This window comes from Muscardinus avellanarius, assembly GCF_963383645.1.
Source record: "Muscardinus avellanarius genome assembly, chromosome: 10".
NCBI classification, from domain to species: domain Eukaryota; kingdom Metazoa; phylum Chordata; class Mammalia; order Rodentia; family Gliridae; genus Muscardinus; species Muscardinus avellanarius.
In genome coordinates this window covers 30,635,443-30,650,437 of record NC_137796.1, presented here as the reverse complement: position 1 = coordinate 30,650,437, position 14,995 = coordinate 30,635,443, and the positions used below count along the sequence as shown (strand labels likewise).

The following is a 14,995-nucleotide window of genomic DNA, read 5'->3' as shown; positions in this document are numbered from 1 at the left end:
ACGTTGGATGATTATGATGATTGATTTAATGGTGGTGTTTCCCATTGGACTAGTTGTTATTAAAATGCTTCTCTCTTCATAGGATTAATGCTACCAAATTAACTATCCTGTGCTCTGTAGAGTAAGGGCCTCTGTGTGCGTGCGTGCATGCGTGCGTGCGTGCGTGCGTGCATGTGTGCGTGTGTGTTTTAGTCCATTCTAAAACAGGAGATGTGGCCTCATAGGGAAAAAGTCTGGAAAGAATCAGTTATTCACTGTTGAAGAAGACTGTGTCATAACTGCTACTCTGTACGCATGCGACCTCACGCATAACTAAAGGGACAGGTGTGCAGGGTGGGGTGAGAGAAAGCAGCAGACTCACTGTGTGCACTGTGATGGAGAACAAGGAAGAAAGAAATCCCATCTCAGCACATTCTCATTTCTGCTGTTGACCTGCTTCTGTGTTTGCATAAATTCTTTCAGAACATGGTCCTCTAGTCAAAAATACCTATGGAAATGTCCCATGGACACTTTTTTTTAATAGGAAAAAAATACCAATGTTCTCCATGCCAAGGAATACTACATAGATGTCAAAAAAGAGATACCTATGTGCATGTTGGAAAGATGTTTAAGTAGATGGTTAGTTGCAGAAAGGAAAATAAGAGAATGATACCCATTGCATATGAAATAACTAAGATTTGAGTGATTATAATGTATCAGGAATAGTTCTATATGCTTGATATAGCAACTTAATGGATCATCATAAGAAATCTGTGAGGTAGGCTTATTATCCCCACTTGACTGAGGGAGCATTAAACACACACACACACACACACACACACACACACACACACACACACACACACACGCCGGGCGTGGTGGCGCACACTTGTAATCCCAGCATTCAGGAGGCTGAGACTAGGGGTTTGTGGTTCACAGACAGCCTCAGCTACTTAGTGAGGCCATCCACAACTTAGTGAGACCCTGTTTCAAAATAAAAGAGTAAAATATAGGGCAGAGGGTGTAGCTTGGAGGTCAAATGCCCCTGGGATCCATCCCCAAACCTGCTAAAAAAAAACAAAAAACAAAAAACAAAAAACAGAGGTTAAGCAATGTGTTCTCGGCTAGTAAATGGTTAGACTACTATACTATACTATAAAGGCAGCCTGAATTTCAGGATCTAAACCATGCTATATTACTATTACATGAGAGACAGAGCAAAGAGAGGGAACCTGTATATATAGCTTATATTTATGTGGCGTGTATTAACATAGAACATTTCTGGAAGGCAGCCAAGGAACTGCTAGGCATGGTTGCCTCTGGGGAGTGGGAATGAGATAATCAGATGACTTATTTGTCTCTTTGCACCCCCACTTCACTGTCTCAGGAATCCACTCAGCTGTAAGTAATAGAAAACCAAATTAACAGAGACTTAAACAAAACCAGTTTATTTGTCTTACATAGCTCGGAGTCCAGAAGCAGTGGCTTATTGGCTCCCTGATATCAGGGCTACTTCTGTGGAATTCTCTTGGTCCTGTCTGTGCTCACAACTCTCTTTCTTTCATTTTTTTTTCTCCATGGAATTTATCTTTATCTGCCATCCATATCTTTTACCTGTTTATTGTCTCCCTTTTGCTCTGCAATGCCACCTCTGTGCAAATGAGGACTTTGGTTTGTTTACAGTCATGTTCCAACACCCTAAAACCCTGTCTGGAAGAGAGTATGCAGATAATACACGTCTGCCTGGTGGATGGATGCAGGGATGGATGGATGGATGGATGGATGGATGGATGGATGGATGGATGGATGGATGCTGAAGCTTCATTCTTGTCCATATCCCAAAGAAGGGGGAGATGGCGCTACTGCTCTGCCCTCTTGTACCATGAAAACAAACATTTTCCCAGAATCGCCCTTGCAGATTTCCCCAAAATTTATTGGATGTAATTGGATTGCATGGCATGTTCTTTTCTGCACCTCCCTTGCTGGAAAGCCAGAAGGAGGTGTGCATGCCTGCACACAGCCACACAGACAGCATCAGACTGTCCTCAGCAAGGAAGACGAGCTGGGGGGCACCAGCTATACACTCATCCCCGTCCCCCTTGGGCAGTTTGCATTTTCATCAGGTACATGCTCTGCTCATTTTATATTTTTCTTGAACAGAAATGGCTTCCACCTCCCCCATCCCACTACAGTCTTGCTCAGTATCTCAGAGGGAGAGGCTGTGTATCTGTGTTTTTTAGACTCCGATGCACTGTTTATGGTAAAGAGAACTTTCCAGAGAGTCTACATTTAAAGGTACACCCTTAAAGCCCCCCCCAAAAGAACAGCACACTCAGACGTCCATAAATATGCACGCCCAAGCAGCCCTTGGAGATCATGGAGCTTGAGGTCTCCATTCTGCAGATGAGTAAACTGAAGCCCCAGAGGGGATGAGTTTTCAAAGCTTCCCAGGCAATAAATGGTGAAGCCAGGGCTTCATTCTCCACCACCCACATGTACAGGAAAGGCAGGACCCTCCTATCACATCCAACTTGCACAAAAACACAACCAGATATCCGTTTTGCTTTTCCCCTTTAACTGCATAATCTAGAGTCCCAAAGCAAAAAGATGCCCTTCATCCCTGCACCGCTTCTCTGCATCACCATGATGTTTATAAATGTAGAGGGAGTTTTAGTAGCTCGTCTCCACTCTCTGGCTTCTCTTTGTATAGGTATGAATTTATACTTCATAATAATGGCTGCAGGTTTCTCCTCTGCTCTACCCTTGCCCTGGAGCCTAAGAATGACCCAAGAAATGGTTTAGGTTCCCCAGCTTCCACTGACAGTCTAATCCTGCTTGTGTATTTCATGCTGTCTTTGTCAAGTCCATTTTCTCCCAACCACAAGACAGACACTCTCCCCTGAGCCTCCATCTCTGTAGATTCAGAACAGCATGTGCCTGGAGCAAGCCTGTGCACCGCCTCTGCCAGGTGCCAGGTTTGGGTGGAGGGTTTGGAAATGCAGGAAGGAGGTCCTGCTCGGCGGGGTGGCGGGGGTTTACCCTGTCAATTAAATGGTTCCTGTTCCTGCTCAGCATCATGCCTCTGTGCGGCCATGAGTGTGAGCACTGAAGACTCTTCTCTTTGGAACAAACCCGATCAACAAGAAAGCAGGGATGCACGGGGCGCTAAAACTGCAGGGGGACATCCGATTGCAGAGCCAAATTGGGAAAGCAGGGTGCCCCCTTCCCAGAAACGCGAAGAACTGACCAGCTATCACCGAAGTCCTTCTCATAACTGCAAGGTCAGACCTTTCTTAAGGTCTTATGCTTTATTTATTTTTTTTTTTCCTCTCAAAATGTTCTGACCCTGGTAAGAGTTGGACAAGGTAAGAATTCAAACAGCCAGAGGTTCCCGGGTTGCCTCTGATGTGGATACGCTCCGCAGGATCTGAGCTGGTGGCTTAACCCTTCTGAACTCTGTGGCTCATCTGTGAAAAGAGGGTGAGGACCCTGCTCTATTGGGCCCCCAGAGTGACGAGGAGGGTACGATAGGGTAAGTTCTGAAGGTTTTAGATGTGTCGCTGATAACGTGAGTGGGTTTGCAGCAGCCGAGGGAATGAGGTTCTACATTTGGGGCTCTCCTCTATCCCCACAAGCCGATATTTCTGAGAGAGTTTTTGTCCTTTGGACATTTGATGGGGCCATAGCCATTAGTTGAAAGCAAATGTGTAAAATATCAGCTGAGCATCAAAAGGTGCTGGGGCCAAGGAGACCAAACATTTCTACTTGGCTGCTCCAACTTTTTCATTTTCTATACAAATATTTGGTATTGTATAGACATAAGAGATTAGGAGAAGCCAACCACAGGATATAAAAGGAACAAAGCGGCTTGGATCAACTACCTATTGGGTGAGGTGGTTATTTCTTAAAACCACATCATCTCAGCAATTAAATATTTAATCTGAAATGTGTTATTTTTTTCCAAGACTTTGAAGCCATTAGCTTGAGCTCAAACCCCAGGTTGTCAATATCAGCTGTATTATGCTAGGTAAGTGAGCCTTTCTGAGGCTCCGACTTCTATAAAAAGCAATGATATGTACTTTTTAGATAGATAATAGAGCTCAGCTGTGAAGTCTACTGGGACAGAGATTTTCATTGTCTTGTTGAACGCGAAACCCTAAATCTGCACCCCTAAATAGTAAGTGCTCCATAAAAAAAACTTGGTGAAATAGTGGAAGGTAACATAAAACGTGTATCATCACGTGCTTAGAGACTTCTGCATGTTCAGTAAACATTAGGCCTTTCCCCCAAAACTCTTATGGTGCTGGCTGGCCGAGTGATTCTAGGGTCTCTTGAAATTATCCAACTCATTAGATTGGACCCTGCATGCGGGCAAATCCCTTGCTTTTATTCAGGGCTGAATTCTCACCTCCTAGAACCAAGCTTAGCATTTGGTAGGCATTCAGTAAGTGTTGGTTGTGGGAATGGCGGGCGTCTTTTTTCCCAAATAAGGTGATCCCTACATGAAGAGAAGGGCTACCACCCTTCATGTAGATTTTCTAGTATTTTCACTACTGTTTTACAATAGGCACACAAAAGATACTTCAGCACGTGCAGTACCCTAGGGCCATTGGAGGTGTGAGCTTGTATGGAACACCACTGCCGGCCACCAGCAAACAAGTCTGATGGAGACCATCCACGAGCCCCGGCTCCAAGGCAACAGGAACATCTTCCGTTGCCCCCGAAACTCTGTCTGCAGTCAGAATGTCAGCAGAAAAATGGCAGCAAAAAGTACTGGCTGTGAAATCCCACAACCTCTGTCACCATGAAAAATGTCATGGGAAGGGATTTTTTCTTATAAAACAGCAACGTGCAAAAGTAATCAGTGCTGGAAAAACTCAAAGATAGATGAAGAAAACAAGAGGAGCTGGTCCCAACCCTTCGCTTCTCTGAAGAGACCCCTCTGCCTCCCACTCATTTGTAAGATCCTCTTGAGATCCTTTTTTTACTGCAGGTGATGAATCATCTTCATGATATCTTTAAATGGATGATCAATACTATATTTTCCCATAAAATGTTTGGTTCGAAATCCGATTTTAAGTGCATTAGAGTTTTTGTGCACCGAATCGGTGAATGCCATAATAAATTGTCATCAAATATGAAAGAAATACAGTGTAGATTAATTGCCCTATTTATTTATGAGTCTATAAAATACCTTGTGAAAGTCCTGGCACATTTTTGGGATACCAATTTGAACCTTCAGGAAAGTTAAAAGCCTTAAAAGAGACTGCAAGCAGATTTATTAGCAGAATGTTTTTAATTGCAGACCCAAGTAGACATGCAGGTATTAGAAAGGCTGTGCCCTTAATGGGAATGTCTTATGTGTTTCCCCCTCTCTTTTTTTTTCCTTAAAAATGATATACTTCCCATATTTTTATTGATTTGTGAAGATCTCTCATAAATTACCCTGGCCAGCACGTGATATCACAAATGGTCCCAGCATCCCTAAAGTAGCAGGACCCAGGTGCTCAGAGAGAGAGGCTCCTGGACAGTTTTAATGCTCAGCTTTAAAAGTAGGAGGGATCCTTGTGAAAGAGAGTACCGGGTGAATGCCACTAATCAGATGGCAAGGTCTGGGGCATGAAGCTGCTTATATTTTAATTGAAATCTTAGTGCCTGCAGGAATGAAATCCTTTAGGGTCAAAAAGTAACAAAATGTCATCCCAATAAACTAGATGTTGAAAATGTTTCTGTTAGAACTTGGAGGCAGAAACACCCAACCCCACTGCAGGTAGGGCCAAGACACTGGCCCCAGGTGTTCATGATACCTTATTGTACGCTCAAGGACCACTCCCAGGCTCCGTGGCAGAGAAAAAAAGGTGGTACCTTATGTCCATGAGTCCCTATATATTGTCCCTTTAAAGTCTTTATTGCTTACAATGTATTTCTTTCTCAAAGACTGGCTTCAAAACCGGTTCCCTGGTTTTCAATTTATACATCTGTTGTTTACTTTAAAGCTTAATTTCTTAAAAGCATATTAGATGGCCGGGCGTGGTGGCGGATGCTTGTAATCCCCGTGCTTGTGAGGCGGAGACAGGAGGATCCCGCAGGTTCGAAGCCAGCTGCACTGGCTTACGAGACCCTGTTTCCAAATAAAAATGTAAAAATAGGTCTGGGAGTGTAGCCCGGAGGTAGAAGGGCTTCCAGGAACCCCAGTACCACCACAAAAAAAAGCACATTAGATGCCTTGAGCTTATCATGGGAATGATGTCATCATTTGTGGGATAAAAATAACTAAGAATCTGCAACCAGGCATGGCAGCACACGTCTGTAACTCCAGTACATGGGAGGCTGAAACAAGAGGATCACAGGTTTGAGGCCAGTCCTAGCAAGTAGTGAGACTCATCAACCTAGGGAGACCCTGTTTCCAAATATAAATAAAATAGGACTGGAAGTATAGCTCAGAGGTATAATTCCCCTGGGTTCACACACACACACGCGCACGAATTGTATTCTGAAGCCGGGCGTGGTGGCACATGCTTGTAATCCCCACGCTTGGGAGGCGGAGACAGGAGGATTGCGCAGGTTCGAAGCCGGCCTTGCTGGCTTAAGAGACCCTGTTTCCAAATAAAATATATATTAAAAAAATAGGTCTGAGAGTGCAGCCCGGAGGTAGAAGGGTTCCATCCCCAGTACCACCAAAAATAAAATAAAATAAAAAATAAAAATAGTAGCTAAATTCTATAACTGTTTTTTAAACCAGTATAAATATATAGCCACTATCCCAGCTGATGTTTTTAAACAAGGTTTAAAAAAATTTTAGCCAGGTGTCGTGGCACACGCTTGTAATCCCAGCATTTGGGAGGCTGAGACAGGAGGATCATCATTCACAGATAGCTTCAGCTACTTAGCGAGGCCCTTTGCAACTCAGTGAGACCCTGTTTCAAAATAAAGAATAAAAAAAAACAGGGCAGGAGATGTAGCTCAGAGGTAGAATGCCCCTGGGTTCCATCCCCAGTACTGCCAAAAAAAATTTTTTTTATTGCTGTTTTTTATATACTTTCAGAAAGCAGAAAGATCTACTTTCTGTTTGCCATTTTAATGAATGACCCACATCAAATTTCTAAAATGCCCAAATTATCACAGAAGCACTTTTGTAATATAGATTGATATGAAAGCATGCCAAAGAGATTCTGAACTCCTTTGCTCAAAGAAGAGCCTCTTTTTAGATATTTTCCCTGATAAATTACACTGTGTAATTACAAGGCGCTTCACATGCATTCACACAGTTTAGCTGGAAGTAGCAGCCCCTCCTGGCTGTGTCTGGCTTTTGTGCACGCTTGAAACACGGTCTTACAGAAAGACCCTAAACCAGGAGGCCTGGATTTGGGTCCTTTCTGTCACCTGCCTGGCTCTGAAATGACCTTGAACACCTAACATCCTCATCAGTGTCTTAGGAAGGCTCCCAAGCACTGGACACAATGCAAAAAAATTTTGCTGTTGTTTACAAGCTGTCAATTTTCACTCCAAGCTCAGGTAAAATGCTGAAAACCCAGGTCTCTGCTGCATTCGGTTTCATGGCATTTGTACTTTATCTGGAAGAAGTTAATTCTTTCTTCCTATGTGCCACCTTCCTGACAAACAAGATGAACGCTCTCATCCCGGACAAACAAGATGAACACTCTCATCCCGGAACGATTGTCTTTCTCTTTTCTCTTCCTGATGCCAGAGTTGCTGTTGACAATATGTAACCACTCAAGGCAGGACTCACCCCGGTTCACAATCAGAAGCCACACACACTACTTCCGTCAAAACAATTAGTGTTCATTGCTGCTTCACTCTGGGAGACCTGCGGTGACTGATCAGTATAAATTATGAATGCATCTGCCCAGCTGCGCTTGTTCATTCATGCATAAATTTGAGGAAATTTCATTCTTCTCCGTTCAAAAACAGTCACCAAAATGATTCTGTACTTAAAAAAATGTAATTTAGCACGTTTCCGACTATGTTGTTATGCCCACATACTCACTCATTTCTTCTGTGATTTGAGATGTCGAAGCTGATGACGGAGCTGAATTCTGGGTTGTTATTCCCTCTCCTTCCCCATAAAATCTACTGCCTTTTTAAGTCATTAGAAAAACATAGACATTTTACCCAAAAAGTTTTTTGGGTAAAAAAAAAATTATTTGTCTGTGTGTGTGTGTGTGTGTGTGTGTGTGTGTGTGTGTGTGTGTGTTTGCTTATTTGTTTTTGAGGCTCCTGTTTTCAAGCTAATTGTCAAACTCACATCCTTTACCCTGCCTGCTCAGGACCATCAGTGCATTTAATGCAAGACAATATGAACTTCAAATAAACAACGTGGGTTAGTGCTCTCTGTGGTCCGAACAGGCCTTCGTTTGCTTTGTTTCTTATTAGTTTTAATGAGCAGCTAGAGAAACTATGGGGCATGTTGCACCAAACAACAAAAGAATCTATAGCATCTGTTCAAAATATATTCGGTGGGATGTCTCCCTTAAATATAACGGGGAGGGTCTGTATTTGATAGATTTATTTACCTGCTTCAATAAAATTCTATGTGCACACATATACAATTGGGGATTTCCCCCTGAAACTAAATTAATCAGTGCTGAACAAAGCAATGAAAAGCTGTCATGGTGGAGAGAAGCTCGGAGCCCAGGGCTGCAGAAAGGAGTCCTGGGAAGAGACAGGAAGACGAAAACAAATTCCACTGCAGCCTCCCTGAATTGTACTTTCCAAGAAACATGCTTCTTTACACCAGAGATTTCCACCAGAGGTTGATGTTGGCTTAACCTGCTGGCTTTGTTTGTTATAAAGGTTCCAAAATGATAGAAAGATTTTTAGGGAATCTCACTAAGTACTCAAGATGGTAACAATCAAATGTCATCAATACAAGGGAGCTTTGCTGTGGGTCCAGCATCAGCCTGGGAAGGAAATATTAAATCGAGGTGTCTCAAGGCCAGAAATACGGCGGGGAGTGGGGGGGGTGCCTTCCTCCCTGGGTGGCATTCTGATAGAAGCCACCAAACCATAAAGACAATAGATAAGGTATCTTAACATAAGACATACTCTTTTGTTTGTTTATTTTTCATTTCCTCAGGAGAAAAATGCTTCTGTATTGTCCCAGTCCGGCCTTCAAATGTATTTTTTCACCCTTTTTTTTTCTCTTTAAAAAAATCTTGTTGCTTTTCTTTAATCCTAGAGCAATGACAGAGCAAACCTGGAGCCCTGGCATCCAGCATCGATACCACAGAGATCTTATAAATCAGCTGAAAAATCAATAAATCCTATATGGTAGTTTCCGCTTTGCAACCATATCACCAAGGGACACTGCTAATGCTTTTTCTCCAGCACCATACCCATTTTTCTGTCATAAAAAAAAAAAAAAATCCGCTTAGGAACAAATGGGCAATCAAAGTTGCTGAGTAAGTATTTCAACTATCTAATTTTATTACTTTACAATTGACATACCTTCCCTCTGGAAATGTTTGCAATTAATTAATTAGTAGTAATCTTCCCCAAGGGACTAATTTAATGAATACTCTTCAATCCTTGCTTTAAAAAAAATAGCTTAGATGTATCCAAGCTGCAAATGGGTGGATGTCTCCAACGTGCATTTTGAAAAAATCTAGGGATCTATTTATTACTGTGAATTTTTGTCACTAAGTTAATCTGGTGATGACTATAATTCTTGTCTAACTAGGAGTTTCCCGGGTTGGAAGCATAGTTTCTCCAAGGTAGCAGAATTCCCCAGGAGCAGCTGGGTTTGTTAGCATTTAGAATGGAGCTTGTTCTCAATTGTTGATAATTTCTTAGGCAGCATAGGCTGTGGTTTGCGGCCTCTTTAAAATCCTTCTGAGTTCTGCAGAATCTGTGAAGGAAAGGGTGGGGGGCCAAAGAACCAGAGCTGTCTTTCTAAAGAGGTCACTGGCTGCAAGGTGTCAGAGACAAGCAAGCAGCAGACATCCCCAGGCCAGGGGCCCAGACTTTGCCCCTTGTCACTGGGTTTCCCCGGCAGGATGAGAACCCACTGCTGCTCAGATCTGCTGGACCTCAAGATCTTGTGTTTCAATTAGAAAATCAAACTGAGCCCTTGAGCCAATCCCAAGACTCCTGAGGGAGCTGCAGCCAGGGAGAGCGGTTTTATTAAGTGTAAAGTGCCTGGTGACCTCGCAGAGCGAAAAGAAAGGTTTTCTGAGGTTTCCTGGCTGCAAACTCCACCAGAACTCAGCAGCACCTGCCTAAGACCTTCCTTCTCCAGACTTGGGGCCGCTTTTTGCCTCTGGATGTTGTAGGTTATAGGGCTTGCAGAAAGGAGGCTCAGTGCTCAGAGGCCTGGGAATTGGGCTTTCTGATATGCCGGGTCTACAGTGCTACCTGGTCGCTCCTTTTCGGGAAGCTGGCCCCTCCTCGGCATCAGCAAGCACCCCCCCCACACACACACACACACACATCCGGCCACCAGTACCCTTTTGAGGACCGGGAGATGGGGCGGGGATCTCACCCCTGGGCCCAGCGGTCATCGGGGCTGAGAGCCAAGAATGGCGCTCCATCCCGGAGCTCTCCACTGTGGCTCTCCAGCGCCACCCCCAGCGGAACGCAGAGGCTGCAGCCGGGCCCAGACGCCTGGCTCCGGTCGGGCTCCCCGCAGACACCGCAGGCGGCACAGGCAAACAAGTGGAGCCTGGCCTGGGGAGGATCTGTCCAGGGGTCTCTGCTTGCAGTCTGCAGTTGTAAGGGTCAGACTTGGCGGTTCCAGGCGAAATCTGAGGGGTCCCGAACCTTGGCCTGGAGGGGCACTATTGGCCTATTAGAGGGCCAGACAGCTGCACAGAAGCCTGGGGTCAGGGCCCCCGCAAAGACTAGGGCTTAGAAAGCCCGGATTAGACAGAGTCTTGGGGAGACTGAAGCGGGAGCTGGATCCCCAGGATAGAGATGGGAGGCCCAGTGGAATCCACCAACGCTTCCCGGATTCCGTGGTGCGAACGAACTTTCCCGCGGCTGAGGGGCGGAGGAGCCGGGCTGGAGGCTGCTCCCCCGAGCCTCCGCACTCCACCTGCCAGGGCTCAGCCTCCGCCCAGCCTTCCTCCACCCCAGCTCCCTCCCCACCCCGCGCCTCCGTTCACTTAGACTCATCTCCCCTCCTCCTGCTCCCCCTGGCCTTTCTCCCCCACTTTTCTCCAGGTTTCTTTTGTATTCTCTCCTCCCTCGCCGCCCCAGTTGCCTCTCACCTCCTCGGGGAGGAGGTGAGCGCGCTGCGCCCGGGGCCCGCGCGGCGCAGAGGGAGGCGTTTCTCCTACTTCTCCAGGGTAATTTGGAGAGAGTCTGTGTGTGCGTGCGCGCGCGTGAGCTCCAGGCGAAAGGGGGTAGGATTTAGCGCCGAGCAGAGAGGGTCAGGGTCTCTGACGCTCCTCACCGGCTGCACAAACCACCCGGAGCAAGTGTGAGCGTGGTCTGAGAGCGCGCGCACACGCACACGGGCTGGCTGCGCTTGGCAGGCTTGGTGGCCCGGGGCCCCGGGGCCCGGGGTCCCGTCTGGCAGCCCGGGATTATCGTGACGTCACCTTGAGCCTCTGGCCACCTTGGACTGGGACATCTCCGGAGCCTCACAGCCCCGCGCCGCGCCTCACCTGGCCACCAGGCGCCTTTGGGAACCCGCGCCTTCTTCCTTCCCCTGCCCATCCATGGGCCCTTCTGTCTTCTGGACCCCGCGGGCTGGAGGGGCGCCTTCCCGAGCGCAGGGCTCGGCAGCTGGGCTGCCCTCGGCTCTGCCTCCAGTCGCTCCAAGTGGACGAAGGAACCGGCGCTGGGCACCCGCAGCGGCTTAAGGAAGGGAGACGCCGCGCTGCTAGGGGAGCGGAACCGCGGGGCTGAGAGGGGAACTTCTAAGGGAAGAGAGAGACAGGCCAGGGACAGCCACCATGTCCTTCCCGCATTTCGGACACCCTTATGGCGGCGCTTCCCAGGTAAGAAGTGCCTTCATGAAGGGTGGGGGACAGCCGGGTGGAGGGGACGCTAGATTGGCGCACCTGCCCCAGACCTTCCCTTTCTTGGAGTTCCCAGGGGAAGACAGAGGGAGCAAGGGCCGGTAATGTATACAGCCTCCTCCGACATCCTTCAGCCCTGACTGAGAATGGTCCATGCCCCAGCAAGTGCATGCTGGAAATCGTGTGAACCTGGCCACCAGCGGGGTCCTGGGATCTCAGGGACCTTTGCAGTCAGGCCTCCTGCTTGTCCCGATGCCAAGAGGTGGCCGGGAAGTTCTCAGGGGGAAGACCTTTAGTGCAGAGCACTGTCTTTCTTACCACATCGTCCCTGCTAATTTGTTGACATCTGTTCTTACCCAATGCCTTCCTTGGGCTGGTCCAACTTCTGCCCTGGTTCCCTCAAAATTAGGGTGGGTGTCCTGCAGTGACAAGTGTTTTCTTGGGACAATTCTGGGGACCCCAACCACTGTCCTCCAGTTTCTTCCCAGAGTGCTGGTTATTCTTTCCTGGGATCTAGTGTCAGCTCGACCTTTGACCCGCCGTGTGATCTTGGACCAGTCTTCTCTCTAGTCCTGGATTTTCTTTCTAATAAAATGGGATGCAATGTAGACAATGGTCTCTAAGGCTAACTTCTAGCTCCGCTTCTATAAGATCTCATCAGGGGTATAGGGAGCAGGGGATTTGGTCTCCAATTTCAGTTTCTGAAATTTCTCCCTTCCCTGTCTCCTTGGGATTCTGGGCCTTAGGCATGGGCACTTCTCTAAGAGCAGTTTGTTTGGGTGGGTTGCTTTTCCTGAAAATTCTTGTCATTCCAGCAGCTAGCAGAATGCTCAGCACTTGGTACCAATGAGTTAAAATAGGGTGAAGGAATGCATGAAGGAGTGATCAGACAGATCCCTACTTCTTTCTGATTCCATGGGGCTGGAGTTAGGGCGTGTGGGGGGCGAGATCCCTGACCTTCAGTGACCCCTTTTTCATCCTCATAGTTCCTGGTGTCTGCAAGCTCCAGTGCCACTTGCTGTGAGTCTGCCCCACGCTCCGTCTCAGAGGTGACCTCAGGCTCTACCCCAGCGCCTGCCCTGTGCTGTGCACCCTATGACAGTCGGTTGCTGGGCAGTGCACGGCCAGAGCTGGGCGCCGCCCTGGGCATCTACGGCGCGCCCTACACAGCTGCTGCAGCTGCCCAGAGCTACCCTGGCTACCTGCCTTATGGACCAGAGCCACCTCCCCTGTATGGGGCTTTGGTGAGTATGTGGAGTAGAGCCTGGGTCTGAACTGCCCCATTAAGACATGTGGGACCTGGGGGCAAGGGCAGCAGCAGCAGGTGAAATCCAGTGTGATGTCTCCAAGGAGAGCCAGGAGGGTTGCACAGCTCCAAGGAAAGGAAAGTGGTTACCCTGGTGTATAAGGACAAAAATCCAACTTTTAGCGCCTTACGGTTTGCAGAACTCCTTGCTATTTGCAAAACATTTCTATTAATTCTGTGTGCTAGGTAAGCCAGTGCTATCTTCAATCTACAGAAGGGAGTGAGAGGTTAATTACCTTACCCAAAATCATCCAGATGCAAAGAAAGGGCCAGGGATAGCTCTGGGAGGAGAGCAGTTGGGCATTTCTTTAGCTGGTGTGTGTGTGTGTGTGTGTGTGTGTGTGTGTGTGTGTGTGTGTGGACAATTACTAACAGTCAGAGAGTAGCTAATATGTAGCTACCGGCTCTTCTGCCCCAGGTGTTCTGCCAAGCCCTGGTATACTGCCCACATGGTCTTCTCAAAAAACCCCTAGGTACTAGCACCATATCCATTTTACTAGGGGAGAAACTGAGGCACAGAGTGGTGGTTAAACAACTGTGCCCAAGATCACAGAGCCAGTGCAAGTGGTAGGACTGGGATGTGAACCAGGCTTGACCCCAGAGGCCATGGCCCCACTGTCTGCACCCTCCCCAAGCTTGGCCATCCCCATCCTCAGTCCCCTTCTTCTTTCCCCAGAATCCACAGTATGACTTTAAGGAGGCTGCAGGGAGTTTTACATCCAGCCTGACACAACCAGGAACCTATTATCCCTATGAGCCGACTCTGGGGCAATACCAATACGACAGGTGAGGGGTGCTGGGACACCTGGGTGGCTGGCTCTCCCTCTTGCTCCCCACCTAGGTGGGGTGGGTGATGGGACAGGAGGAGGAGGGAGCAGAGTCGCACTTCCAGGCGACAAGCTGTCCCCTTGGAAAGCCCCCAGTTCCAGAGCTCTTTTCCCCACAGGTATGGTGGGGTGGAGCTGAGCAGTGCTGGACGCAGGAAGAACGCCACACGGGAGACCACGGCCACGCTCAAAGCCTGGCTTAACGAGCACCGCAAGAACCCCTACCCCACCAAGGGCGAGAAGATCATGCTGGCCATCATCACCAAGATGACCCTCACCCAGGTGTCCACCTGGTTCGCCAATGCACGCCGGCGCCTCAAGAAGGAGAACAAGATGACCTGGGCGCCCAAGAACAAAGGCGGGGAGGAGAGGAAGGTGGAGGCCAGAGCCCAGGAGTCACTGGGCTGCCTAGAAGAGGACACCAAAGGTACCCACTGCCTGCACCACCTCACCTGCTTGCTAGGTTATACCAGCCGCCAAAGCAGGGATGTGAAGCCACCCTGTGGGGAAATTTCCTGGAAGGTGCTCCTCCTACCCTTACATGCGGAGGCTCTGCACATCCCAGGACCTTTGCTGCTGCACATCACTCTGCCAGGAATCCTTTACAGAATCACTTTCTTCCCCAAAGTATCAGCTCAGAAAGGCCTGGACCAAGCCAGAGTAGCTCCCAGTTATTCTCCATCACAACCGCCTACTTTTCCTTTGCCATTTGTATCATTATGAAAACATTTACATACTGACTGCTGCCCATCCCCTCCAGAGTGTCAGATCCACTAGAAGATGTCCTACCGCTGCCCGAGTGTGCCGATGGCCGGCCAGGTCTTGTGAATTACACTGAGAACCCTCTCAGTGCACAGTGCACACAGGGCGCATCTCGCTAAAAGCTTCTTGGAGGTGGG

At 47.8% G+C, this 14,995-nt stretch overlaps 1 protein-coding gene across 1 annotated transcript in view; it reads left to right on the top strand.

The window, feature by feature from the left end:
- Positions 1–11,897: 11,897 nt before the first annotated feature.
- Positions 11,898–14,995, top strand: part of IRX6 (iroquois homeobox 6) — a gene marked incomplete at both ends in the record, with an annotated part of 34,891 nt that continues 31,793 nt past the window's right edge. The window contains 4 exons of the mRNA XM_080703534.1: positions 11,898–11,942; positions 12,950–13,207; positions 13,946–14,055; positions 14,216–14,523. Of these exons, the coding sequence (XP_080559660.1) occupies positions 11,898–11,942; positions 12,950–13,207; positions 13,946–14,055; positions 14,216–14,523 (721 nt within the window). The remainder of the gene's footprint in view (positions 11,943–12,949; positions 13,208–13,945; positions 14,056–14,215; positions 14,524–14,995) is intronic.